Raw genomic sequence first — 27284 nt, forward strand, 5'->3', positions numbered from 1 at the left:
AGCAAATTTCCAGCATCCAGAAAGGTGGAGAAAATTATTAATATTACAAAGAATAATCATTTTCAAAACTGGACCTCCTGCCTCCCCGGAGGGAAAAATGGGTAAGAGGAGCAGGTTTAATAATCTCCAAGGAGTTGTCACTTACTTTTTGATAGCAAGTTGAGGGTACAGTTGCCCACGGCCAGGAGGGGATTCAGATCTGAATCTAGGTGCCTGCTCACGATATGGCCCCCTAAAGACTTTTTAAAATAATGAGTTATTTTCAATACCTGTTATATAATTATAAAAACACAATTGATAAAGTAAGGATTAAGCAAGGTTTTGGAGAATTATTATTTTTTGTCTGTTCTAAAAGAACCAAAAATGTCTATTTGTCAGAGATAGTCACGTAAGACATGTATGCCAGAGTTTACCATCATCAAATACATACAGCCATGTTCCTGATCTGGGATCCAGCCAGAGTTCTCAAATGCTTCAAGAGAGCTCGGTACATCCGTGTCTTCTCCTCTGGGAGGTTCTGGATTACTTCACCCAAGATGTACTTCACCTGAGTCAGGCTGAGGCCAGCACCTAAGGTCAGCTCTGAAGTGAAATCATTTATAAATAATGCAGTGTGATCACTGCTGACCTGGAAATGTCATTAGACCAAAGTTACAGACATGGGATCTTTTTCCTGGATACTTGCTGCTCTGCTTATTGATGGTAGTGGTGGTGGTGGTGATGGAGGCAGTGGTGGAGATTATGGAGGTGATGGTGGTGGTGGTGACAGAGGTGATGGAGATGGTGATAGAGGTGATGGGGGTGGTGGTGGTGATGGAGGTGGAGGTGGAGGTGATGGTGGTGGTTGTTGTGATGGAGTTGGTGATGAAGGTGTAGAGGTGATGGAGGTGATGATGGAGGTGGTGCTGGTGGTAGTGTTAATGGAGGTGATGCTGGTGATGGTGGTGATGAAGGTAGAGGTGGTGGTAGTGATGAAGGTGATGTAGACTAAATGTTTTTACTATGCTGAATGCTTCACAGAATCTCCTTGAATCTTAAGAAATCTTTGAGAGAATAGCCCCATTTCACTGATGAAGAAACTGAGATTCAGAACTCAACTAAGTTCTCACAGCTAATATGCGCAATAGTCAAGAATTAGACTCCAGAGCTAGACTCCAAACCCACATTTATATTACTTCTCATCATTGTTATTAAATCAATTTCCTTCGTAGGAAGAGATGAGCCAGTCTGTAAGCTGCTCAATACATAAACCTGCTCTCTTTACTACTGTGCTTCTGGAGAGCAAAGACTGTGTTCTATTTATCTTTATCTTCTATCCAGGACTTAGCACAATACCCTTCATTGGATAGTTGCTACATTTCTCTGATACGGCAGACATAGAAAGTTTTTCAGTAGACTATTCAGACAATTAGTATTTCATGTAACTATAGAGAATTCTTCCCTGGGTCTCCTCCAGAGTGTTATCATTTTTATAAGGAGAGACTCTCTGTATATTGTAATTAGGAATAATTCTTTTTCTGCTTGTCTGCTGGACAAAGGACATAAATTGATTAATGAATGTGAACTAAGAAAACAGGGACCATAAGAACTCACCATTATGTGAACAGTTCACAAAATTCAGTTCTTCAATTCCATCTGGAGAAATTATGACTGGGTGAAAGACACCCTTAAATTTCATATCAGGCCCTAAGGATTAGAAAAAAAATTTTTTGAAGTTGTGATTAAAAGCGATTATCTTTGGGTGCCTGGGTGGCTCAATCAGTTAAGTGTCTGACTCTTGGCTCTGGTTCAGGTCACAATCTCAGGGTTGTGAGATTGAGCCCAGTGTGGGACTCCATGCATGGGCATGGAGCCTGAAGATTCTCTCTCTCCCTCTGCCCCTCCTCCCCTGCTCACACAGTCTCTCACTCTCTCAAAAAAAGTGATTATCTTTAAATTCATAAAAATTACAGATCTTTCCATTGGTCTGCTCATTGCCAAATCACCCAGAGACAAGCCAGATGGACTTCCACTGAACTCGGAGGATACTTTGAACTTGTCAGCTTGAAGTCTTGGCTGACTAGTATGAGAGGACTTGTGGCATACTCAAAATTCTCTTTGGGAGGACACTGGGAGATTCCTCAAAGAAGTAGGCAGTCAAACTGAGTTCACAACAGACATAATAGAGAGACCCTGTAGCTACAGTGTAAGAAAACCATTTCATATCTATCAGGATACCACCGAAAAAGGAAACAAAGAGCAACTTCAAATATGAGCCCAAGATCAATCGCCACATGGAAAGAAAGGACAGCTGACTGGAACTGCTACTTCTGAGTTGTTATGAAGCGGATCTCCTGGGTGCAACTCTATGCACTGCTCTGATTCCGGGCAATAGGAATTTACTTATGTCATGGAAGTTGTGAAAGTCTCTTGAGCAACCCCGAGGAAGTCAAGTCTAAACAGTTAAAAGTACTTTTTCAGACTGTTTTTCCTGAGAATATGTATATATGAGGTTCTTTCCTCCAAAGTCCTTTTCCTCAGTTCCCTCATAAGAGGTCCCTACATACCTACAGAGGTGTTCCCCATGACAACAGGGGCCTGAGGATAGTTGAATTTAGCTTCTAGAAGTGCCGTCAGGGTCGTTGGAGAAATCCATGTCATTCTATCACCACTAAAAATCCTGGTCCTTTGTGGTTGTTTCTCAGCCATTATCTGTTAAAACAGCAAGAGGGATTCAAGATCATCTCATGACAACATTTTCACCTGTTTCTGCCCCATTTTGATAGGAAACAGAGACAGGAAATGGAGATCTTTTTAAAAAATAAAAGTGACCTAAAAGTAAAGCTTTACTAAGGAATCAGAGTTCAGATTAAACATATAAAAATATTTTATTCCTTCTGGAGACTGTTCTCCTATATCTACCTTTGCTGCTTTTATATCTCAAAGGAATTCATTTTAATGTTTAAAAATATCTTAATATGCTTAATTTTGTCAAACCATTCTATGGAAGAATAAACTTAAACAAAGTTGGAAGTAGGAAACATATCTACATTTATAAATGTTGTGATGTCATTTCATGACATTTTCTTATTGATACAATTTGCTGCTTTAACAGTCAACTATCCCCTCATGATGGCTCTACCCTCATTCACTCATCTCTGCCTTAGTCCCATACTATTTAGACCTTGGGTTAAGAATGGCAGATGGCATTTGCCAATCAATCAGCTTCTGAAAGGATCCATAAACAATACCCTTCCTAAACATCTCACCATGAATTCCTCTATAATGAGCTCAACTTTGCCTTACCATTAGCTCTGGAGGAAATATCAATTCTTGAGTTGGATCCAATGGCAGAAACTCCTCTTCTGAGAAGAGTTTTGGACTTGTCTTTAAAAAAAAAAGAAAGTAACAGGAGTTATTATCATCAGACAACTCTAACTACTTTAAAACCTTTGTGGAATGAGGTCAGAAGAAGAAAGACATACAGCAGACAGAAAAAAAGCCGACTGGCCAGCCACACTCTCTGGGTTCTAAGTCAAGGGCTCTAACACAGACCTGGTTACTAGCAACTCAGTGCAGATGCCAATGGTCCTCCAAAGCTCAACTTCCTGAGTAAACATTCTCTTTGCAGTCTGGGAAAACAGAGGAGGCACCAGCAGCTGAGAACAAGAGGTTTCCCCAAATTGCCACCTATCACTTCTCCCTCTGCCAGTTCTTCCATTTCCCTAACGTCTTCACTGTGCTTCTAGCTCTTGAAAAAAGACTTGAAAAGCTTTATATATAAAAAAAAAAAAAACAAAACTAAGAGACATTAAGGGATCAATGTGTTTTCTCTCCTATGGATAGTTGTACTTGAACCAGAATAATAGCTGGAATGAAGAATAAAGTTGTTAAGACAGATTTTTTTTTTTTGGATGAAGATTGAGAATGGAGAGGGGGGGACATGCTGAAATCCATCAAATGAGTCAAGTTAGGCAGCCATTTATTCTTCCTGAAAGTAAGTTGGTTCTGTTCATGTCCTGAGAAAGCCTTATAAAAAATTTACATTTCACTGACCTTATTTACTTCTTCATATTCTGGTAATTCATTTATTCCCTGATCCAGATAGCAAACCCCATTTTCTTTACTTTGACAGCAGCCAGAAGTCTAGTGGGTGAAAAAACGAATAATTGAGAATTTATTGCTGATTCTACTAAGTATTTTTTCAGCTTTCTTGAGGTATAGCTGACAAATAAAATTATATATTTAAAGCACACAATGTGGGGACTCCTGGGCGGCTCAGTCAGTTAAGCATCTGCCTTCAGCTCAGGTCATGATCCCAGGGTCCTGGGATCGAGCCCCACATTGGGCTCCCTGCTCAGTGAGAAGCCTGCTTCTTCCTCTGCCTGCCGCTCCCCCTGCTAGTGCTCTCTCTCTCTCTGACAAATAAATAAATACAATCTTTAAAAAAAAAATAAAGTGCACAGTGTGATTATTTTATATATGCATACCTTGTTAAATGATTACCACAATCAGGTTAAGGAACACATCCATCATCTCACATAGTTACCATCCTTGTGTGTGTGTGTGTTGTGAGAACAATTAAGGTCTACTCTCTCAGCAAATTTCAAGTACACAACACAATGTTATTAACTATAGTTACCATGCTGTAAATTAGATTCCCAGAGCTTATTCATCTTATAACCGAAGTCCTGTGCCCTTTAACCAGCATCTCTCATTCTCCCAGTCCCTGCCCCGGGCAACCACCATTACACTCTGTTTCTATGAGTTCAACTTTTTTTCTTTTTTACATTCTGCATATAAGTGAGATCATACAGTATTTGTCTTCCTCTATCTGGCTAATTTCACTTAGCGTAATGTCCTCTAGATTCACCCATGCTGTTGCAAATGGCAGGATTTCCTACTTTCTCATGGCTGAATAATATTTCTCTGTGTGTGTGTGTGTGTGTGTGTGTGTGTGTGTGTGTACATTCATCTGTTGATGGTATAACTTAGGTTATAAGTTATATACAAGTTATATATGTTATAACCTATTGAATAACTTAGGTTATTTCCACATAGTGAACAATGTTGCAATGAATATGGGAGTTCAGATAGCTCTTCGAGGTACTAATTTCATTTCCTTCAGATATATACCCAGAAGTGGAATTGCTGGATCCTATGGTGGTTCTATGTTTAATTTTTTGAGGAAATTCCATACTGTTTTCCATAGTGGCTGCACCAATTTACATTCCCATGAACAGTATACAAGGATACCCTTTTCTTCATATCCTTGCCAACATTTAACTTTTGACATTTTGATAACAGCCATCCTAACAGGTGTGAGGTATCTCACTGTGGTTTTGATTTGCAATTCCCTGATGACTAGTGATGTCGGGTACTTTTCAAGTACCTGTTGACCATCTGTATGTCTTTTTTAAAAAAATGTCTATTCAGATCTTTTGCCCATTTTTAATCAAATTACTTTTTTTTTGCTACTGAGATACATTAGTTCCTTATATAATTGGATGTTAACTCCCTATGGTTAATGGTTTGCAAATATCTTCTCCCACTGTTTAGGTTGCCTTTTCATTTTATTGATTGTTTCCCTCACTATGCAGAAGATTTTTAGTTTGAGATAATACCACTTGTTTATTTTTCCTTTTGTTGCCTGTGCTTTTGGCTTCATATCCAAAAAATCATTGCCAAGACCAATGTCAAGGAATTTTCCCCCTATGTTTTATTCTAGGAGTTTTATGGTTTCAGATCTTACATGTAAGTCTTTAATACATTTTGAGTTCATTTGTGAGTAGTGTAAAGTAGGGGTACAATTCATTCAGTTTTCCCCAAGCCATTTATTGAAGAGACTATCCTTTCCCGATTGTGTTCTTGGCATCCCTGTCAAACAGTTGACCGTATATGCATGAGTTTATATCTGGGCTTTCAATTCTGTTCCACTGGTCTGTGGGTCTGTTTTATGCCGGTGCCATATTGTTTCAATTGTTATAGCTTTGTGAAACAGTTTGAAATCAGGATGTGTGATGTATCCAGTTTGTTTTTTCTCAAAATTGCATTACCTATTTTGGGTCTTTTTTGGTTACAAGCAAATTTTAGGATTTTTTTTCTATTTCTGTGAAAAATGCTAATGGAATTTTGTTAGGGATTGCATTGAATCTGTAGATTGTTTTGGTAGTATGGACATTTTAACAATATTAATTCTTCCAATCCATGATCATGGGATATCTTTCCATTTATTTCTGTCTTCCTCAATTTCTTTCAACAATGTCTTATAGTTTTCAGTGTATAGATCTTTCACTTCCTTGGTTAAATTTATTCCTAAGTATTTAATTGTTTTCAATGCTATTATAAATAGGATTGTTTTCTTAATCTTTCTGATAGCTTGTTAGTATATAGCAACACAACTGAGTTTTGTATGTTGATATTATATCCTGCAACCTTACTGAATTCATTGATTAGTTCTAACAATTTTTTTGGTGGAGTCTTCAGGGTTTTCTATACATAAAATCATGTCATGTGCACAATTTTACTTCTTTTCCCCCAATTTGGAGCCTTTTATTTCTTTTTTTGCCTAATTGTTTGGCTAGGACTTCTGGTACTATGTTGAACAGAAGTGGTGAGAGTGGGCATCCTTGTCTTGTTCCTGATTCCATTTATTGATTCTTCAGTTCCAGAATTTGTTTGCCTCTTTTTTATTATTTCTATCTCTCTGTTAAACTTCTCATTTAGTTCATGTATTGTTTTCCTGATCTTGTTGAATTATCTTTCCATGTTTTCTTGTTGCTCGTGGTTAGTAGGATCCATGTTCTATTGATGCCCTCTCAGAGCCCTGGCTGCTCTTCTCCCACCTTTTCCTGCCCCCAGCACTCCTCAGTATTCTGGATGGGGCAAGAAAGAAGTGGGCCTCTCTGGCAGTGTCCACACAGCTGGGGAAGCCAGATACCCACTCACATACTCTCACATTCCCCCATGGGATAAATCATGAGCCAAGAAGGTCTGACTTGGCACTGAACTGTGCCACCTTGGGGGAAGGATGATGCACATAAAGTGAAACTGTTCCTTTCACTCTCTTCAGTGCTTACAATCTTGGATTTATTGTTGTTGTTGTTCCACTGGTATAATGAGATTTCTCCACTGGACTCCTCGACTTCCATAAGTCACTCTTATACAGGAGTGATTGTGAAAATTGGTGTTCTTTGGGAAGAAGAGAGTAGAAAACTCCCATTTCACCATCTTGCTGATGTCACACCTCTATTGAGTCAAGCCTGGTACTGGTCCTCACCTAGGTGGAAAAGCAGCTGGTCCAGCCCAGGAAGGGCTGGTCTTCTGAGGTGAGTTGCTGAAGCTGGAGATGAAATGCAAATTCCAGGCAGGAAGCAAAGTCTACTAGCTATTAAATAAAACAGGTGACTACCAGTTGAAACATAATGCATAATCAATATTGCAAAATGTTATGAAAAAGAACCATGTGTATATAAACATATCCATACTAACTTCTAATAAAAAAAATCTAAGTTTATGAGAAAATTTGAATAGTAGTGATTATTCAACAAGTTAAAATATGTAAAAATCTTATAACAAAGTCTGGCACTGAGCAATAAATATTAACAATATTAATAATATTTAATATATTATTAATGATATATATTAACAATTACTATGACTACCACTCAGTTCTTATTTATGACATACTGATTTCATAATTTAATGTCCAAAGGGCAATCTTCTGTCCCTCATTCCCAGGTTGTTTGTTCATTTATTCACGCAACACACAGTGACTGAGTGGCTCCTCAGTCGGTGCGTGGGGACCAGCCCTGGAGAAGCACGGCCCGCACTGCCAAGCAGCCCACTGTCTGACGGAGAGATGGGACAGCAAGTGGGAATGGAACCACGGTGTAACCGCTGCTGTGACAGGGGCATGCACAGAGGGCTGCAGGGGGCAGGGCACCTGACACAAACAGATCAGGAAAAACCCTCGAAACAATGACCCACAGCCAATATCAAAGTGCTTATGTGCTCATTATGTGACTATCAGGGCAAGCTCAATGCTGAGATGAGAGTAAGCACCTGCCCAAGATCAAATAACAAACAGCAATCACAGAGCCTGAGATAAGAAGGGGCCTTGTATTCGTTAACAATGGTTGTTCCCTTAATCACATCTGGTACTCCCTACCGTTTTGTTTCACTAGAAAAAAATACACTCAAAAACGTGTTCCTTTCAGGACGCCTGGGTGGCTCAGTTGGTTAAGCATCCAACTCTTGATTTTGGCTCAGGATGTGATCTCAGGGTTGTGGGACTAAGCCCCGCACAGGGCTCCACACTCAGTGTGGAGTCTGCTTAAGATTCTCTCTGCCTCTCCCTCTGTCCCTCCCCACTGCCGCACTCAATCTCTCTCTCTCTCTCTCAAATAGATAAATAAATAAAATCTTTAAAAAATGTATTCCTTTCTACTTACTTTACAGAAAGTCTTGCATGCATCAATTATGGGCCTATATCCAGTGCAACGGCATAAGTTACCTGAAGGAGAAAAACTCAACTGTATTACTCAAGTAACGTAGAGAGAGGCACAGTCTGCCAAATGCATGATGGAAGTAAGGACCCCATCCAAGAAGAAAGCCCCGTTTGACATTTCAGTCTACATAATCTAAAAAGTCTGATTTTTTTCATCAGCAACTTGGGATATTAGGTTGAGAGTCCTGAAGTAGAGCTGAACAACTCAGTTATTTGTGTTTTCTCTCTCTAAGCAGTTTTATATCTTCTGCTTATGACAGGTACTCAAAGAACACAATGATTTCAAGCTAAAAACTTGGTCTACAGGCACATTCAAGAGCTAAGCTTCAGTTGACAGACCAAAGACATTTTATAGAAGCAAAGGCAATTATTAAACTTTGGAAACAACTGGGCACACAATTTATTTACAATAAATCATTAGGGCAGCGTTTCTCTCCCAGTGGTCCATAGCCCACATTCACCCCCTCCCTCCAAATCTGGGGTCTTATTGAAAAAACAAAGCCACTGAAGCAAGCTATCTGGGGTTTAATCCCAGGAATCCTCACTCTTTACAAATTCCCCGCAAATTTGAAAACCCTTTGTTCCCATTATAAACAGCCATGAGATCAAATGCCTAACAGGATCTAAAGGAAATCAGGCAAGAGACAGTTTATGTGCTGCATCTCTCCTTTATATTCCCATTTGCTCTGGTCTTCCATGTGTGTGGAAGAGCTGGACACATGAGCTTTAACCTCGTGTTCTCTGGCAGGGAAATAGGGTCCTTGGGAGACAGATAGACAGAGCCATGGAGAGTTTCACCAGGATTTGGTGAAATTATTTTTAAAAATTGTTTAGAATCTTATTAATGAAGACCTCCTCCATCCACACACACACTGAGCTTCTGAACTTGATAAAATCACTCTAGACTGGAGAAAGACAGTTATTTGAAATAAGTATCACCAGAAGATCTCAATCTCTTTTATCTCATGTTGAATTCATGACAAGTCCTCTAATAGCTAATATGATTCTGAAAGCACTCACTCCATAGGAGAGAGTGATGGAAGAGAGAGGTATGTGGAGAAAACTGGACCCTTTCCAAGAGTAAGTGAATAAGCTGGCTTTGTAATGTTTGTAAAAATAAGCAAGTAGGGGCTCCTGGATGGCTCAGTCAGTTAAGCATCTGCCTTCGGCTCAGGTCATGATCCCAGGGTCCTGGAATTGAGTGCCATGTTGGGCTCCCTGCCCAGTGGGGAGCCTGCTTCTCCTTCTCCCTCTGCTGCTCCCCCTGCTTGTGCTCTCTCTCTCTCTCTCAAATAAATAAATAAAATCTTAAAAAAATAAGCAAACAATAAAAAAGGAAGGAGACTTTTTTTTAAAAAAGATTTTATTTATTTATTTGAGAGAAAGAGCGAGACCGTCAGAGAGAGCACGAGCGGGGGGACAGGGAAGATGGACTGAGGCACCCAGGCAGGGAGGAGACTTTTATAAATTAAGAGAGACAAGGAATATATCAGCCAAGTGCGATGTGTGGATCTTGTTTGAATCCTAATTTGAACAAAGTAACTCTTCCACTTATTGGTGGTACAACTTGAAATAAATTATTCTCTCTAAACCTCAGTGTCTCCATCTACAACATGGGGACAGTAACAATGCCTATGTTACACAGGTATCATAAAGAGTAAATGAGACAACCTTTATACAGCATTAATACAGCATGTGGCACACGGTGAGTGTCTAACTTCACCTTTTACCATCACCATTATTGAAAAACAAAAGCACACATACATATAACCTACCACCAAGGGCCTCAGTTAACTGCTCCAGAGAGGGCTCTGGATGGTTCCTCAGCAATGTGTAGATGGACATCACCATCCCAGGGGTGCAGAAGCCACACTGCGTGCCGTGACACTTGGCGATCCTCTCCTGGAAGCACAGCAAGTTTAGAAATGTAGAATCTTGGGTCCTATCCCAGACCCACCAAATCAGAACCTGCACTTTGACAAGATCCCCAGGCAACTTGTTTGCACAATAAAATTGGAGAAGAGGCCCTGGAAAATCCTTCCCATCTAGATGTCTCCTTTTCTCAGACTGGGTGGCTATGATTACTGGTCCTCACCTTTCATTAAAGGTTCTCAGCCTTTGGAATCACCAGGGGAACTTAAAAATTTCCAAGGCCCAAGAAGCAGCCCACACCAAGAGCACACACATATATTTTTTGGATTCCCCGGTGGTTTCAATATGTAGTCCGGAATGGGAATCACTGAAACAAAGCTTACCCCCTTTAGGTCCCTCTGAGAAGTGAAGCCAAGTGTGTGCACGTTGAAAAAACCAAACCAAACCAAGCCTAGCTGCCCACGATGGCCCTATCACTTCAGCACGTAGACGTTTGTTTACAAAGTGCAACCATTAATCCAGAAAACAGTCAAGAAGGAAACATTGCCTCTTTCTCTACCAAACATTTTCCTTCCCAGCACTTTCTCTTTGGAGTCTAACTTCAAAGGTGCAACCCCATTTTGGAAGCTGTCTGCTGGCTACATTGCAACACCAGGAGCTCAGCAGCAGCTACTAAATGAAAGAATGTCTCACAGCTGGGAACAGTTACATGCCACAAGAGCGTCCAGACAGAATTCATTCCCTCTAGGTAATGAGGTAACGAACAGTCCCCAACATTCCTTCAAGTCCAGGGAATGTGAAGTTTGGGTATTCTCTACGTTGTCTCTATCTTTTTTCTCTTCTATCCTCTCCTCATAAGTGACCTTCATTAACCTAGATAAAAACAAGTAGCAACAGCATTTTTATGGGCAACATATAAATAATTTAAAGAGTCAGGAGTCTGAGGTGCCCTTTCATTTGAGGTAAAGTTCTAACAAAGTACTGCCTTAAGGAGAAAAGCCTCCAGATTTATCAAAACTCCTATTATCTGTCTTCTGAACAAGTCCTATATTTAACAAATCTTTTTGGGAGCTGAGATTTTCATCCAGCTTTAAAGTCCGGTTATTTTCCACTTTGTAAAAAAAATATATATATATAACCCTCAATGCATATAGCTCTTGTTTTTTGAGTTTGGAAGATGAAAGACGGATAGGCCCCATCCAATTAGAACAAAAAAACCCAAACACAGCAACATCAGGGTTTTCTTCCAAAAGAAAAAGTCTTCTAGTCTTCCAAAGGCATATTTCTAAGCAATCAGTTATAAAACACAGCCACACCAGGTGTCACTCCCAGCCTCAAGCTCGGTTTCATGTACGGGCGGTGACCAAGCAGCAGGGCTCAGACTGTTCTACTGCATTAACCTCTGTGGCTTGTCATGCTTTTTGAAGCTCAGAAACCCTATGAGGAAGAAGCACAGCCTCACCTGAACAGGATGAATCCTGGTCTTGGTGCTTCCTATGCCCTCTACTGTGGTGACAGCAGCCCCGTGCAGAGAACAGATGGGGATCAGACAGGCATTGGCGGCATGATGGCTTCCGAATGCAAAAGAGAAGCACAAAGTACACTGTACCCAGGGGGAAGCAGGACTGAGCATTCACCCAGCACTTCCAATATGGCAGGTTTTGAATGACGCCTCAGGCTTTGCAAATACATCCTGTCCTCAGCTCATGCACATGTTTTAGAAACAAAATATACAGGTTTCTAAACAGTATTGCATCCATATATATATACACACATGAAAGAAAGATTGGAAGAATATTATTCATTTATTAATTAAACGTAAATATTTATTGAGTGTCTACTATGTGCCAGGCAAAGTTTGAGGCACTAAGATTCATTGGTCAACAAGACAGATAAAATTCCTGCCCTTGTAGAGTATATATTTTAGTTGAGGGAAGACAGACAATACATATACACATAGACCATACATACATACATAAACTGAGATAGTAAGAAGTGCTATGAATAAATTGACACAGGCAAAGGGAATAAGGAGTTGCAGAGGTGAGGTGGGCATTGCTATTTATAAGGTGATCAAAGAGGGCTGATAATGTAACATTTTTGCTGGAACATGAATAATTTGAAGGAGCCAGACATGAAGGTTTGGGAGCAAACATTCCAGGTAGAGGGACAACACATGCAAAAGCCGTGAGGCAGGAATGAGCTTGGGGTGTTTAGGGACAGAAAGAAGGCCAGTGAGGTCGGAGCATAATGAATATAGGAGAAATGGTAGAATTCCAGGTTGAAAGACACACAAGGTAGGTGATTGTAAGGCTTCATTTAGAAACTTGTAAGAGACCTTCACTCTCATTCTAAAAACCAAAACAAGCCATATAAGCTATATAGTTATAGTTTTTAAAAAACTCATCAGATGCTGAGTATGTAAAGAAACTTAAATGACCTAAACCCTATTAAGTACAAGCCCTTTGTAAGAGAGATGAGATACAGCTGTCCTCATCTCTGACGTGGGCGGAGGAGACGGAATCTGCCTTAGACAGGAGTAGGGAGAAACCACACCAATTTTCAACAAATTTTTAATGTGGGCTGATGTAACAAATTAAAATACAAAGCTGGACTGCACTCTCCCCCAAACTCTTCCCCACCAAACTCCACTGAGTGCTGAGGGTAATACCCTAAAACTAAGGGTAGGGAAGGAGTGCTACAAAAAAAACCTCTCCAGGCACATGGACTCTTAGATGAGGAAGGTTGGGGGGAAAGCAGGAGAACAGAGCTGTAAGCACTCAGGCTTCACAGAGTGTAGGGCAGTTGCCATCCTTTAGAGGCTAAAGACAGGGAGGCATGGCTGCAAGAGATCTCCCAAAGCATGGAAGTGAGATGGGAGAGCAAAGAGAAATTCCTGGTGAACTAGAAAGTGGGCAGCCAGGCTGTAGAGCAGGGAGGGATCACCCAGAGTTCAGGAAGCAGGCGACCTGGCTGTGGAATACAGGCAGATCTCTGAAATCTTACCACTGCTCAGATCCTTAGCCCTCATCTGAGATCTGCAGAATGATGTAAATGGTTTAAGATATGCATGGTTGGAGCCCAAGAGAGAGGAGTGGGGAGAGAGGAGAGAGAAGAGGAATGACAAAGGAAGGGAGGGAGAATAAAGGGAGGGAGAAGGAGGGAGGGAGGAGGGGAGGAAGAGAAAGAAAGAGAGTAAATATTTGAAGAGATGATGGCTTGAGAAGTTTCCAAAGCTGATATGAGCCATCAACCCACAGATCCAAGAAACTGGTGAACCTGAAGAAGGATAAATATCAAACATAAAGAGAAGATGTTAAATGTAATGGGAAACCACTGGTGATTTTTAAGTAGGAGAGTGTTTTATACTTGAAAGGGATCTTTCTGACTGATGTGTGGAATTCATCATATGGGCAGGGGGCAAGGCTGGGAGCAAGGACATCAGTTATTAGGCTGTAACAGTAATATAAAAGTGTGATGATGCCATTATTCTTCACAGCTATTTCATCCCTTCCTTTCCTTCCCAGACAGCACAGGGAGTCAGACAGCCTTTCAAGTTTCAAAAGGGGATTCTCTGACCATATGTTATCCTCACTGATGGTACATTTTTTTTCTAACCCACTCACATTCCGGGGACCATGTCTATCTTGTTCATCGTTGTACCCCCAGCGCCTGCACAGTTCTTGTTGCATAGTAGGTGCTCCTCCATATTTCTCAAGTGAAGGAATAAAACAAAGTTCAAGACTTCAAAAATACAACCATGCCTGGATTTTGCGGTGAGCTACCTTACGCTCCTGACAGTGGGGGTGTATCGCGATATCATCACCGCGCAGGCGCCACAGCCTCCTGTTCCACAGCCGTACTTAGTTCCTGTGAGTCGGACTGGGAAGGGCATAGTTAAAGATAATGTGTTTTCTCAAATTCTTTCTAGAATAGCTCTGACCTTAGAGGACACCACCATCAAAAAGACTCTTGAATATATAGTTAAGTTCAAATGATGCCTTAGCTGCTATTATTTAGAATCTTGTGGATTCCTGATTTCCATTTGTGCATTATATTTGGTCTCCTCCCTCTCAAAACAATTGGACATCACATTGCCAAAACAGGGCCAAACTTTAAAAAAGAGTCTGTACGTATAAAGGCCTGAATATTTGAAAGCATGAGTACATTGCACATTTGTCTTCATCCTTATCTGCATCTTTGATGACATACAAAGAAAAATGTAGAATTGTAAATCATTCTTGGAATATTTGTGTGTTATTATCCATGTTGACTGTATTTCTCTGCTTCCTGGTGGCAGAAACTGTTACTTGTATGCTCATATCTCTTCTCTCATTCTTTTTTCGTAAAAGAAACTTCAATTTTTAGTCACACACGTGGTTGCCTAGAATAAAGAATACATTTTCGCAGCCTCTTCTGCAGCTGGGTGGGGTTAATGACAATGCTGTCCAATGGGAGGTTACATAGTGCTGTGTATGACCTCCAGAACAAAATGTCCTCAAAAGGAGAGGGGTGCCCCCGTCATCCCTTACCTCCTATTTTCTGGAGTTCAGATATGATGGCTACGCTTCAGTTAGTCATCTCTGACCATGAGAAGAAAGGTGCATGCTGAGGAGGGTGGGGCAGCAAGACTCAGGAGCTTGGCTCCCTAATAAGGTTGTGACACTGCTTTACTAGCCCTAATCCACCTAGTTTTGGGATTCCTTTATGTGAGTGTGACAGCCATGAGAATGTGTTTCATAGACCTCCTTCAACATGGGAGGGTAAATGACCAAGAGACCCAGCTGCTGCATTTTGATTTCTATCACCCCAGTTTTCATTGAGGTCATGACTCCCATGGGTTGCTCCCCACCAATGGTTTAGTTCTATGGAGAGACATGGAGTCCTTGTCAGCCACCCCCAATGGCTTTGATGAATATGCCTTAGACTGCACAGCACCCTTGGACCCTCCCACTCAGCTTCCTCGTCCACTCTTCTTCACAGGTGGCACTCGCATTGTGGTTTAATGTCTCCCTGAGCCTTCTCTAGCTCCCTCACTATTTCCTTTCACTCAGGCATCTCTCCTAATACAACCCTTGCACATTTAATCCCATTTCTGGTGTCTGCTTCCAAGAGAACTGAAACTAACACAATGAGAAAGGAGTAAACTTTTAACTTCTACCTTATTTACTGTGATTTGGGATTTTCTGTAACTCACAAGTGAACCAAATCTTAAATATTACACATTAGTACCATGGATAACCAGGAAATCAGCGTCCATTGTTTTTACGTCCAAAGATCTTGAATGACTTCCAGAACATTGTCATTGATGCCTTTTGAGTTGTGTACTCTTTGGGGAGTCTCATTCTCTCTAGAGGGAATAAAAATGTACAAATTCCCATTGTCACATAATTCTGCAGATAAGTTAGTGGAGTCTATAGACATCAGGAAGCCTACTGGAGTTCATGCATAGCAGGCTAAGAATCCATTCTTTACATGACTTAAATTTACAAAGTTTTTCTAAGGTAACATTTTCAGGTTTAATTTCTCCATGGTTCTTTTACTTTCATTTCAGGAGATTTCTGTGCTCTTTTTTCCTAATGGGCATGATGATTAGTTCTTGAAGATGGAATGTCAATATTGTGACTCTTAATTCTAAAGGATGCTTAATTAAGCCCTTTTAAGATTTGCTTTAATTCCCACTGCTAGTTTCTCCATTTTATAAAACGTATTTAGTGCCAAAACAGAGATTAGAAAGAATTTGGTTCTTCTGACAGCCACAACTGTGCACTGCCTACAAAACTAAAATGTAGGACTTTCTTAAAGAAGAACATAAAATCATAATGGTAGGGAATAGGACTCAGTGCGGCTCTAAAAAGATATTTGAAACATCACCTGATGAGGATATCAGCACTATACACACACACACGCACACACTCAAAGCAAAGAAAAGGATACGCTTCTTCCTCAGATATGGTAACAGCATTGTTTCAGGATCAACATTTTTTTCTATTACCTGTACCAAAAGGAAAAGAAGAGAGTTATGTACATAAAGTTGAGAGAGCTGGTGTAATATTCACACGGGCAAGCTCATGCTAATTTGATGGCAGTGCACATTAATGAACTCTTCTACTCATATTTTCAATTTGATTTAATGTTTATGGAACACCTGTGATATACAAATCATCTCTCTTAAGAGTAAAGTTGAAATCTGGAGCCCCAACACCACTTTGCCGCTGTCCTTTGTCCTGAATTTTCACTGTTTTCTAATGCAGGCGTTGTTTCTACCAACAGGAACACTAGTGATGCCTGCCCAGCTTCTCCCAGAAAGTCTGAAACAGGTCAGTGAAAAGACATTAGTAGAACAGAATAGGGAAGAAAGAGGTAGGGGGTGGCTGCTGGAATAGAATATTGAGATACTGATATAATTTTTTTAAAAAAATCTTGTTTATCATGGCTGAAGAATTACAGTTTTTTTTTTAAGATTTTATTTTTTGACAGAGAGAGAGAGAGAGCGCGCGAATGCACAAGCAGGGGGAGTGGGAGAGGGAGAAGCAGGCTTCCCGCCGAGCAGGGAGCCCGATGCGGGACTCCATCCCAGGACCCGGGACCATGACCCGAGCCGAAGGCAAACGCTTAATGACTGAGCCACCCAGGCACCCTGAATTACAGTTTTCAGGAAGAGAACACAACCAACCATGACCCCCAGATCAAAGAAACACAAGAGAAGATAAAATGTATATGCCAAGTAATCCAAAGATGTGCAAGAAAGGATACACTTAAGAAGCGGGTTTGTGTGGGCAGCCTAGCAGCACAGCAATAGGACAGCAACACCCAAGGGATGGCATGACCGAAATGTCATGATTGGTTATGTTCCCCAAAGTGATCATGTTTTCTCTTTTTTGATTAAAACTCTGTACTTCTTTTAGTCACAGAACAAAGAGAACCATGATTTGCTTCACAATCTCAGAAGTAGAGTTCATCTTTCACCGTGTTATTCTGCTACCCTTTTGGGAAGTAGGTGAGGAGGGGACATATGCTTATTCTATGGATGCCTCCTCACCCTCAATTCTAAGTAGCCATATGCCAGGGAAAGTGAAACATATGCCAATTTCCAAGGTCAGATCTGTGCCCTAGAGGAGTCTGCAATATAGTGAGAGGTGGGATTGTCTGTGTGTGTTTCAGGGGGGTACACACACCCAAACTGTAATACAAAAAAAAAAAAAAAAAAAATTAAGTGCCCTTCCAGGCATCCCAAACTCAATAGGCCCTCAAATGAAACTATTTTATTTCCCAAACTTATTCTTTCCCTTCTTTTCACTAACTTGTTTAATAACCTCACCATCTGCTAAGTCATCCCAGCTTAAAAACCTGAGCTATTCTCAACTTTTTATTTCTTTCAATCCACCACAATCAGTGTCACCAAGTCCTGTCACTCATACTTTCAAAATGATTCTCTAAACACCCTGCACTTCTACTGTCACTCCTCAACACTCACTACTTCTTGCCAGAACAATTATCAGAGCTGTCTAACGTGTCTCCTGCCTCCATTCTTGGCACCCACAATACCACTCTTTATACCACTACTGGAATGACCTCTTTAAAATCCAAGCCTGATCATCATCTGTATCTGCTTTAATTCAACACTGCCTCCTGGCTGCCAAACCACCATGCTGGGAATTCCTGAATCATTCAGGGTGCCTGTTAAAATGACATCCCTATGGAATCAGAATTTCTGGGAGAAAGACCAAGAAAAGGTGCATGATTAATGAGCACACTGAATGTGTCTTAGGGAAATTTATATTCTAGAGTTCCTGGAATACAAGAAGAAATTCAAACTCCTTGGCATAGCCTACAAGGCCTTTTTGACAGACTGCCCACCTTCTCCTGCCACTCAACCCGTGTATCTTTAACACTGGTCACATGGGAGAACTGGCTGGGCTGGCAGGACTTTCACCCTTCACTACATTTTGGATATAGGATTCCTTCTAAAAGTCCTCCCTATCTTCTTTACTTGGCAGAATTTTGTACATCATTCAAAGCCCTGCTCAAGTGTTCTCTTCTGTGGGGTGCTGCCATCTAATATACCTTTCCATCCTCTGCTCCAGGTAACCAGCTTCCTCTGTGCTCCCATGGCCAATGTCCACACATCTGTCATAGAACTTTGTGGACTCCATGTGACATTGTGACTTATAATTAGGAATACATATTTTATCTTCAGCCATTGTTCCTGGTACATAGCTCCTAAAATCCCTGGAATTTCTTGTGTTGAGTGTGATCAAGGTGTCTTTGTTATGTTAATGGTATAACTTTTGGAATTAACCTAACGGGGGCTGGTTGCCAGAAGAACCAACTATGTGATTAAAGGGTTGGAACTTTCGGTCCTGTCCCCTGACCTCCAGAAAGGGGAGAGGGACTGCAAGTCAAATCAGTTGCCAATGGCCAACGATTTAATAAGTCACGCCTGTATAATGAAGCCTCCATAAAAGCCCAAAAGGATGGGCTTAGAGAGCTTCCAAGTTGGTGAACCAGAACACATCCATATGCTACCTGTGCCATATCCCAATTCCATGGGGTCAGAAGCTCCTTTGTTCTGGACCTCATCCTATAGCTTCATTTGGCTGTTGATTCATAGCCTTTAATACCCTTTGTAATAAACCAGGAATCAAGTGAGTAAACTGGTTACCTGAGTTCTGCGAGCCACTCTAGCAAATTAATCAAACATAAGGAGGGGGTTGTGGAAATCCGGTTTATAGTCAGTCAGTCACAAGTATAGGTAACAACCTGGACTTATGATTGGCATTTGAAGGCAGGGAGGAGCCTTCTTGTGGGACTGAGCCTTTAATGGAACCTGATGCTATCTCTGGGTAGATAGTGTAAGAACTGAGTTGAATTGTAAAACACTCAGGAGTCAGGGAATTGTTTGGTGGTGTGGGGAGAAACCACCCACACACTGGAATTGAGTAGCAGCACTGTACCCTGCATCATAATTTTATTTGTGTGTGTATAAGCCTCTCTTGATCCTGGGAGACACCACCTTCTGTTATTCTTCTTTGTGTCAACCACTGAGCTAGGTGCTAGAGATATATCATAGGGACATAATAAATGTTAATTAACTTTAATAAATAATCATGAGAACACTGAGGAGAAAGGAAGGATTTCTCACAGTCTTGGGGCATCTGAACAGAAGAAAAGAAAGAAAAACAGAGAAGTGCCAAGAATGATGGCAGAAACTGCTTCTTGTGTATCCCAGCATGCATTTCCCTTTCTTCCTTCCTGCTGCCTGGAAAAGGGATGAAATGGCTAGGACTCCAGCAGCTATCCTAGACCATAAGGCAATATATTAACAGCTGTAGAGGAAAAAGAAGAAGTCTGGGTCTCAGATGACATCATGAAGCTTCTGGACCAGCTCCAAGATATCCTTTTATGTAAAGTAAAAATGATCTGTATCTTGTTTGAATCACTGTTTTTTGAGTTTGTGCCATTCACAGCTGAAAGTAATCCTAGTTAATACATACGATGGTAAATTTTACAGAAGCCCAATTTTAATAACGAAACAGGATCTGGGTAGCTTAGATAGTAAAGAAGAGCATTTAGGCTTGAGGGATATTTGTATATTTTTGGAAGGAATGGAATGGAAGCAGGTCCATTGGAAGAAGCAGGCCTTGCTTGTTTGGGTACTTGTTCTAAGAGATGTCTCAAGAGATTGGAGTCTTGCTCAAAGTGCCCCTGGCTTGCAATGTGTTTATTTTTCTTAGTTGGTGGATGGCCTATTTGGAGGGGGAGGTAGGAGCAGAGATATGGCATGCGCCCTGTCCTGGCAGTCTTGGAGTGAAACTGTGAGATCAGGGCCAAGCTGGTGGCTGGGGGCTGGGAAGGGAATGAGGAACAGAGTTACTCTCGCTGACTCTGGTTTGGGAAGATGATGCCAGTTCTTGGATCAGGGTCATGACATGTTCCTGGCTCAGTACAGCCTTGAGCGTTGTAAGGATCTGTCCTTCTATATCTCCACCAGCCATCTGTGAGATTTCAAGTTCATACTGCACAAGATTGAGAAATCACTTTCCTCTGTACCGGGCCAGTGACTAGTACCTGAGGGGTCTTCACCACATCCAAGACAGAGGCAGAAAGAAGAAATAGAAGGGAGATGAGGAGGGGCGAGAAAGTGGTGAAAGAATGGAAACTAAGAAAGGGAATGAGATATGTGTGAAAGGACAAGGCTGAGACATACCAGGAGAGGAAAGAAAGAGATGTATTTGTGGGACCCAGTAGAGAAGAGCAATAACCCCCAGCATCCTTACAACAGAAGGAGGACACTTCTGACTGAGCTTCTGGTGGCTTTAAAATTCATCTTAATTGTTGGTTCTCCCTGCCTAAGCCACCTCCGCCCCCCTCCACTTTTCTTTGAATCATTATAACCACCCCAGAAATTTCCTTTCTCAGCTCTGCAGACCAAGAACCCAAAGAAAGACTAGCTAATGGACAGCTCATCCCAGTTTCCTATACTAATATCAAGACCCTACATTTTTTTGAGCAAATAATGCTCAATGACTAATTTTCAGCCCCCTTGGCACTTCCAGGCAGGTCTGGCTCTGCACATGAAGCAGATTATTTTCTGGTGCAGATATTAATAATCATTTCTACATATTGAGTACTTGCTGCGTGCCAAGCACCTTGCTAACCGCTCTCCGTGGAATTTAATCTTTATCTCAGTTCCATGAGAGAAGTTACTGTTATTAGCCCCATTTTGCCGGGGGGAAAACTAAGGCTCAGAGATATTAAGCAACTTGCCTGAGGCCACAGAGTTGCCAAGTGTCAGAGTAGAGAGCACAGGACTCAAACCCATGACTAACTAGTTCCAAAAGCTCACACCTTTGCTTTCTACACCTCACTGCCCTGTAGAATAACGTGCTTTAGTTCCTGAGCTGTGTTACAGAGTTCATCTGGGGTATAACTTATTTATGGCTTCTTCCTCCCTCATACTCTACGTTAAGTTGGTCACCTGTTCTGGGGGCCCCTGTTGGAGCAAGTAAAATTTCCGAAATCTCTCTGCAACTAGCTATCTGACCAATATGCACTGGCCTTCCCTCCTGATGGCCTCAGACCCTGCCTGATGACACCTTTTGGTGACCTGAGGGGATTTTGCAAAAAAGCACAGACTGGAGGCTAATCACACCACCTAGAGTCTCCTAACTGGCTTCTATACAATTCTATACGTTACTCAGTGCTCACCAAATGAGTGTGGTCACCATCTGTCATCATACAGTGTTATTACAATATCACTGACTATATTGCCTATGCTGTACTTTTCATCTCTGTAACTTATTTATTTCTTAACTGGAAGTTTATACTTAATTTTCCTCACCTATTTTGCCCGTCCCTCCAGCCCCTTCCCCTTAGGCAACCACCAGTTTGTTCTCTACTTTATGATTCTGTTTCTGTTTTTGTTTGTTTGCTTTTTTAAGATTCCACATGGTATTTGTCTTTCTCTATATGACTTATTTCAAAATAGCCAAAGCAATCTTGAGAAGAAAAAAGCAAAGCTGGAGATACCACAATCCAAGATTTCATGATATACCACAAAGGTGTAGCAATCAAATATAAGGTACCGACACTAAATAGACACATAGGTAAATAGAACAGAATAGAGAGCCCAGAAATAAACTCATGCTTATATGATCAATGAAGCTAGGAGAAAGTGGGAGAGAATATATAATGGGGAAAAGACAGTCTTTTCAATAAATGGTATTGGGGAAACTGGACAGCTACATGCAAAAGAATGAAACTGGACCACTTGTTACACCATACACAAACATAAATTCAAAATGGATAAAAGACCTTAATGCAAAACCTGAAACCATAAAACTCCTAGAAGAAGACACAGGCTGTAATCTCTTGGACATCTGCCTCAGCAGCGTTTTTCTAGATATGTCTCTTCAGGTAAGGAAAATAAAAGCAAAAATAAACTACTGAGATTACAGCAAAAACAAACAAACAAACAAACAAACAAAAACCTTTTGCATAGCAAAGGAAACCATCGAAAAAACACAAAGGCAACCGGGTGAATGAGAGAAGGTATTTGCAAATGGTATATCTGATAAGGGATTGCTATCCAAAATATATAAAGAACTTAATACAACTCAACACCAAAAGAACCCAAATAATTCAACTAAACAGTGGGCAGAGGGCCTCAGAGGCAAGTTTTTAATCCCAGAGGTCATGTTTGACCTTAAGAGCCCTTTTCCCTGGTGGTTTCTCTCTCTCACTTTTCTCAACAGCCCCTCATCCTCTGAACCAGAAACTTTATTCTAATTCTATGTATGTGGCAATCAGGATTGCTTGCCGGGACTGACACACACACCTAACAATCTGGACGGGAGGAGGAGGAGAAGGAGGAGGAGGAAAGGGGAAGAGTGGCATGATTTCTTTTAAAAGGGCAACTGCAAAAATTGAATCGATATCTTTAGAGTGTACTTTCCAAATGATCACAGGACATTTGACCCATAGATAAAAATGAGCCCATAGATAAGAACCAGCTTATCTATTTTTAAAAATCAATAGAGCACAAACTGTTGTTAGCCATTATGTTAAAAATCCAACCGGAGTTTGTTTGAGGGCAGGGAAGGGAGGATGAGGAAGAAGATAGACTCAAAAACCAGTTTCCTTGTTTAACCAGAATCCTTACCATCACCTACAAAGCCCTAGCAATCTGGCCCCTGGCCACATCTCCAGCCCCACCACCCTCCTTGCTATCCCTTAGCATGCAGAAATCCCCATGTCGAGGATCTTTGCACCCCCATTCCCTCCATTGGGGATACTTCCCTCAGATGTTTGCTCCTCACTTCATATTTGTCATTGCTCAAATGTCACTCTTTCAGAGAGCCCTAAACATCCATCCCACTTAAAATATCAGCTCCTGTTCACTCTGCTCTATGTTCTGTCCTAGCACTTATCACTGCCTGACATACATTTCCACTTGCTTATGTGCTTGCTGTCTGCCTCCCCAGCACAATGTAAACTCCATGCAAGCAGGGACTTTGTCATTTCTGTGTTCTGTTGCATCCCCTGAGAACACTGGAACACTGCCTTCTAGAGTAGACCCTTAACAAACAAATTAAATAATGCATTATCACTTGATCTAAGTAGCAGTATCCCTTTTTAACAGAGGACCTGGAGCTCTAAAAGTTTAGGGCATCACAGTAAGAGAGCTGGAATTGAATCCTTGTTTGTCTAAATAAAAAGGCCAGAGTTTTGTTTGCTATGCCATTCAGTCATGCAAAGAAAGAATGACATAACGCTAACACTTCATCCCACTGCCAATTTTTACCCTCACAGTAGTCCTCTGAGGGGATCCTAAGAGCCCCCATTACAGATCAGGAATAACAAGCTCATGTTACCCAGTGTGGAACCCAGGCAACAGGGTCAAAGGAAGGTTTTGTGGGGCCTAGAACTTGTACCATTTGGGGGAGGGGTCCTCTTTAAGAAAAATACTACAAAACCACAAGTGCAAAAATACCATCAGGGCCTTAGAACAGGCCTCCAGTGAGACCTCAGCTTCTTGGTGCGTTCCTGGCGCCAGTCAGTCGGGGAAAGTGTTTGGCTCCCCTAGACCCAGAAGCAGGGCTCACCGCTGGCTCTGAGGGTGTTGGCACTGTGGAAGGGCAGGGAGCATGGCCCCTGCTTGGTTGTCATCTCTTAAGGAAGCCCTTTTTCCTTCCTGCCTCAGTTTCTCCCTTGCAAAGTGGTGCCAATAGGCTGGGACAGCGTTGAGTGAACGCAGTTTATGGCCACGTTGGGAGTGAGGGGTGTTTTCAAGGACGCCCAGGGGCTTTGCAGCGCTCCAAGGTTGAGCACTGCCGGAACTCTCGCCGAGGCTCTGCAGAGCCAGCCCGGTTTCTGCGAGCACAGACGCCGCATCACAGCGGACGCAGGGAGGACCTCCAAGTCCCCAGAACCCGGCTCTGGGTTCAGCTCTGCCAGGAACTTGCTGTGACTGGAGCAAGTCACAACTGCCTCACCTGAGAAACGGTAAGAGTGGTTTGAATTCGTTCGTCCTTCTGGTCTAAGCCGCTCTCTGCTCATGCAGACACGGGAGAGCCGAGAGCCCAGGCTCAGCCGTCTATAGTCTGCTCCCCGTCTACCCGGACGTTCCGTTATCTGCGGGTTTGAGGGGGAAGGTTGGGCAGCGCTGACCCCGACGAGGAAGAACAGCCATTTCTCCTCCTGTTTGCGGGGTGGGGCGGCTGAGGTCGGTGGTCAGCGGGCTCGGAAGGAGAAGGAAAAGGAACCCCGGCGAGTGGGGCCGGAGCGCCAGGGCGGTCGGGAAAGCACACCCTGCACCTGCCGGGTGGGGGCGGAGGGGCGCGCGGGGGCACAGCGGCCCGGAGGCCAGAAGCCGCCGCGAGCGCGCTCACCTTGCGGCCGTTCACGTAGAAGAGCAGCTCCGCCGCCCGGTCCATGCTGGCGGGACGCGGCCTCGCACCGGGCCCCGGGGTCGCCGACTGCGCTGCCGGCGGAGCCTACCCGGCAGCCAAGTCCCAGGGAGAGAGTTCCGCTGAAGACCTAAAATGCCGTGCGCCTGGCGGGGAAAAGCTGCCCGGCTCCCAGGACGTCACGCGAGCGCTCCGGCCGCCGAGATCATGGGCGGGAGCTGCCCCTCCTCGCGCCGACTCCCCGCGTCCGCGCCGCGCTCTCCGCCTCTCGGCCGGTGCGGCAGGTCCTGCGGCGTCTCTTTGGGCGTCTTTCATTGGTGCGGGTTTTAAGTGGCTTTCCAGCCAGATGTGCAGTTCGGGAACAAGCCGTTTTTTGTGCCACTGCTCCCACCACGCTCCCACCACACCTGGTGCAGTCCTCATAAAACAATCCCATGCATTCCAACTTTGCAGGAAAGGAGCTTAAGGACAACCGGTGGTTTTACAACTTTATCTTACAGTTTTAGAAATAACTATCCAAGTTTATTTTTTAAAATCAAGAGCTACCTTGATATAGAGATACACCTTTTTTTTTTTTTTAAGCTTCATCACTATTCACAGTCTATCCAGTAAATAACAACAGTTTATCTGGTAAATATGAACAGAGATATAAAAATCTTGGAAAACTTTTTTTTAAAGGCAACTTGGAAAATACTGAAAAGCATAAATACAAAAATTATCTGTAAGCCTACAACTTAGAATTTACCAGTATTAATTTTTGGGTCTATCTTTACATTTTTGGAATCTGCCTGTAACTCCTTTTAAAAACTCAAATAGAACCAAACTAGTTATTTTCCACACTTGTTTTCATTTAATATGCCTAGAACACTGGGGCACCTGGGTGGCTCAGTTGGTTAAGCCTCCAATTCTTGATTTCAGCTCTCCTCATGATCTCAGGGTCATGAGATGGAGCCCCTGGTCCGGCTGGCCCTCAGCACAGAGTCCACTTGTCCCTCTCTCTCTGCTCCTCCCCCCACTTGCTCTCTCTCTCTCTCAAATAAATAATAAAACATCTTTTAAAAAATATACCTGGAACACTTTCCCATGTCATTTCGTTTATGTGAACACAAAATTTTGTGAAAATTTCCAAAGTTAGTACATAAAAGTGAGGAGTACAACTAGCGTCGCCATATACCTCATTGAGCTCTGAAAATGGTCAACATTTTGCCATATTCACTTAACTTTTTCTGGAGTTTTTTTTTTAAAGATTTTATTTATTTTACAGAGAGGGTGAGAGAGCACAACCAGGGGGAGCAGTAGAAGGAGAGGGAGAAGCAGGCTCCCTGCTGAGCAGCGAGACCTGGGATCATGACCTGAGCCGAAGACAGATGCTTAACCATCTGAGCCACCCAGGCGCCCCTTCTGGAGTATTTTAAAGCCAATCTCAGGAATGTTACTTTATCCCTAAGTACTTTAGCATACATTTTTTAAAAAGACATTTCTTTACTCGAAATGCCATGTTCACACCTCACAAAATATTTTCTTAATATCCTGAAAATTTCCCAGCATCCAAAAAAGTCCTTTTACATTTGATTTCTTTGAATCAAACAAAGGCTATTCAATGTATTTTTTGTTGTCTCTTCAGTCTGTTTTAATCTACAACAGTCCCTTCACCCACTCCCCCTTCTTATGCTATTAACATGTCCGGTCAGTTGTCCTATAGAATGCACCACATTTTATAATGGCTGATTGCTTCTTCTGGTGTTCTTTGTTCTTCCACCCTACTTACTACGTATATACTGTGCCTGATGAGGAAAACAAAGGCAAGAGATATGTGGCCTAAATGAAATCTCCTTACAGCTTGCAGCACACTGATACCTGAAACACTCAGAGCCTGACATTCCTCAAGGAATCATGGCCGCCTTAATGCCTCAATGTTTATGTTTTATTGAAGCCTAAAAGCAACCTTATCTTGACAGTAGCTAAATCTTCAAGGTTCTGTAAGACCTTGCTTTCAGCATATAGAAATTCTTTAAAAACTTAATGTTATCTCTCCCTCCCCTCCCTCCACAAACTTAAAACTATATTGTCAGTCACTCCTCACACTCGCAGGTGCAGCTCTCTCTGCCCGCGGGTCCTGTCCCTGTGCTATAATAAAATCACCTCTTTGTATTAAAAACATCACAAGAATTCTTTCCTGGTCATTTGCTACTGAACCCAAACTTCAAATCACATCATTTTGGCACCCAATGTGGGGCTCAAATCTTCTCATCTGGATTCCAAGCCTTGGTGCAAACTTGGTGAGTACTTCCTTTCCTCTCCCTTTACTTTCATTTCAGGGGCTTTTCAAAGTATGGTCTTATTGGAACACTTCCACGTCAATTACTTGGGCTATATTCGTCTAGCCCATAGCTACTCTACAGGGAGGAACAGAGGCCTCCCTGCCTTTTGGCTTCCAGGCAAATGGCTGGAATGGTAATAAGACCCAGAAACTTGGGGCGCCTGGGTGGCTTAGTCGTTAGGCGTCTGCCTTC

General features: G+C 42.2%; 1 protein-coding gene across 3 annotated transcripts in view; it reads right to left on the minus strand.

The window, feature by feature from the left end:
• Positions 1 to 25008, minus strand: part of LOC116632964 (aldehyde oxidase) — an 80230-nt gene extending 55222 nt beyond the window's left edge. For all 3 annotated transcript variants that reach the window (XM_032405091.1, XM_032405101.1, XM_032405081.1), the window contains exons 1-12: positions 24754 to 25008; positions 16298 to 16355; positions 14146 to 14242; positions 11823 to 11931; positions 10264 to 10390; positions 8433 to 8494; positions 4036 to 4125; positions 3286 to 3366; positions 2547 to 2691; positions 1594 to 1686; positions 431 to 582; positions 146 to 239 (exon numbers count right to left, since the gene is read on the minus strand). In XM_032405091.1, coding sequence (XP_032260982.1) covers positions 146 to 239; positions 431 to 582; positions 1594 to 1686; positions 2547 to 2691; positions 3286 to 3366; positions 4036 to 4125; positions 8433 to 8494; positions 10264 to 10390; positions 11823 to 11931; positions 14146 to 14242; positions 16298 to 16355; positions 24754 to 24798 — 1153 coding nt within the window. In that variant the 5' untranslated portion in view covers positions 24799 to 25008. The remainder of the gene's footprint in view (positions 1 to 145; positions 240 to 430; positions 583 to 1593; positions 1687 to 2546; positions 2692 to 3285; positions 3367 to 4035; positions 4126 to 8432; positions 8495 to 10263; positions 10391 to 11822; positions 11932 to 14145; positions 14243 to 16297; positions 16356 to 24753) is intronic.
• Between the last annotated feature and the right edge of the window lie 2276 nt (positions 25009 to 27284).

The sequence above is a fragment of the Phoca vitulina genome, unplaced genomic scaffold (genome assembly GCF_004348235.1).
Source record: "Phoca vitulina isolate PV1807 unplaced genomic scaffold, GSC_HSeal_1.0 scaffold1, whole genome shotgun sequence".
NCBI lineage: Eukaryota > Metazoa > Chordata > Mammalia > Carnivora > Phocidae > Phoca > Phoca vitulina.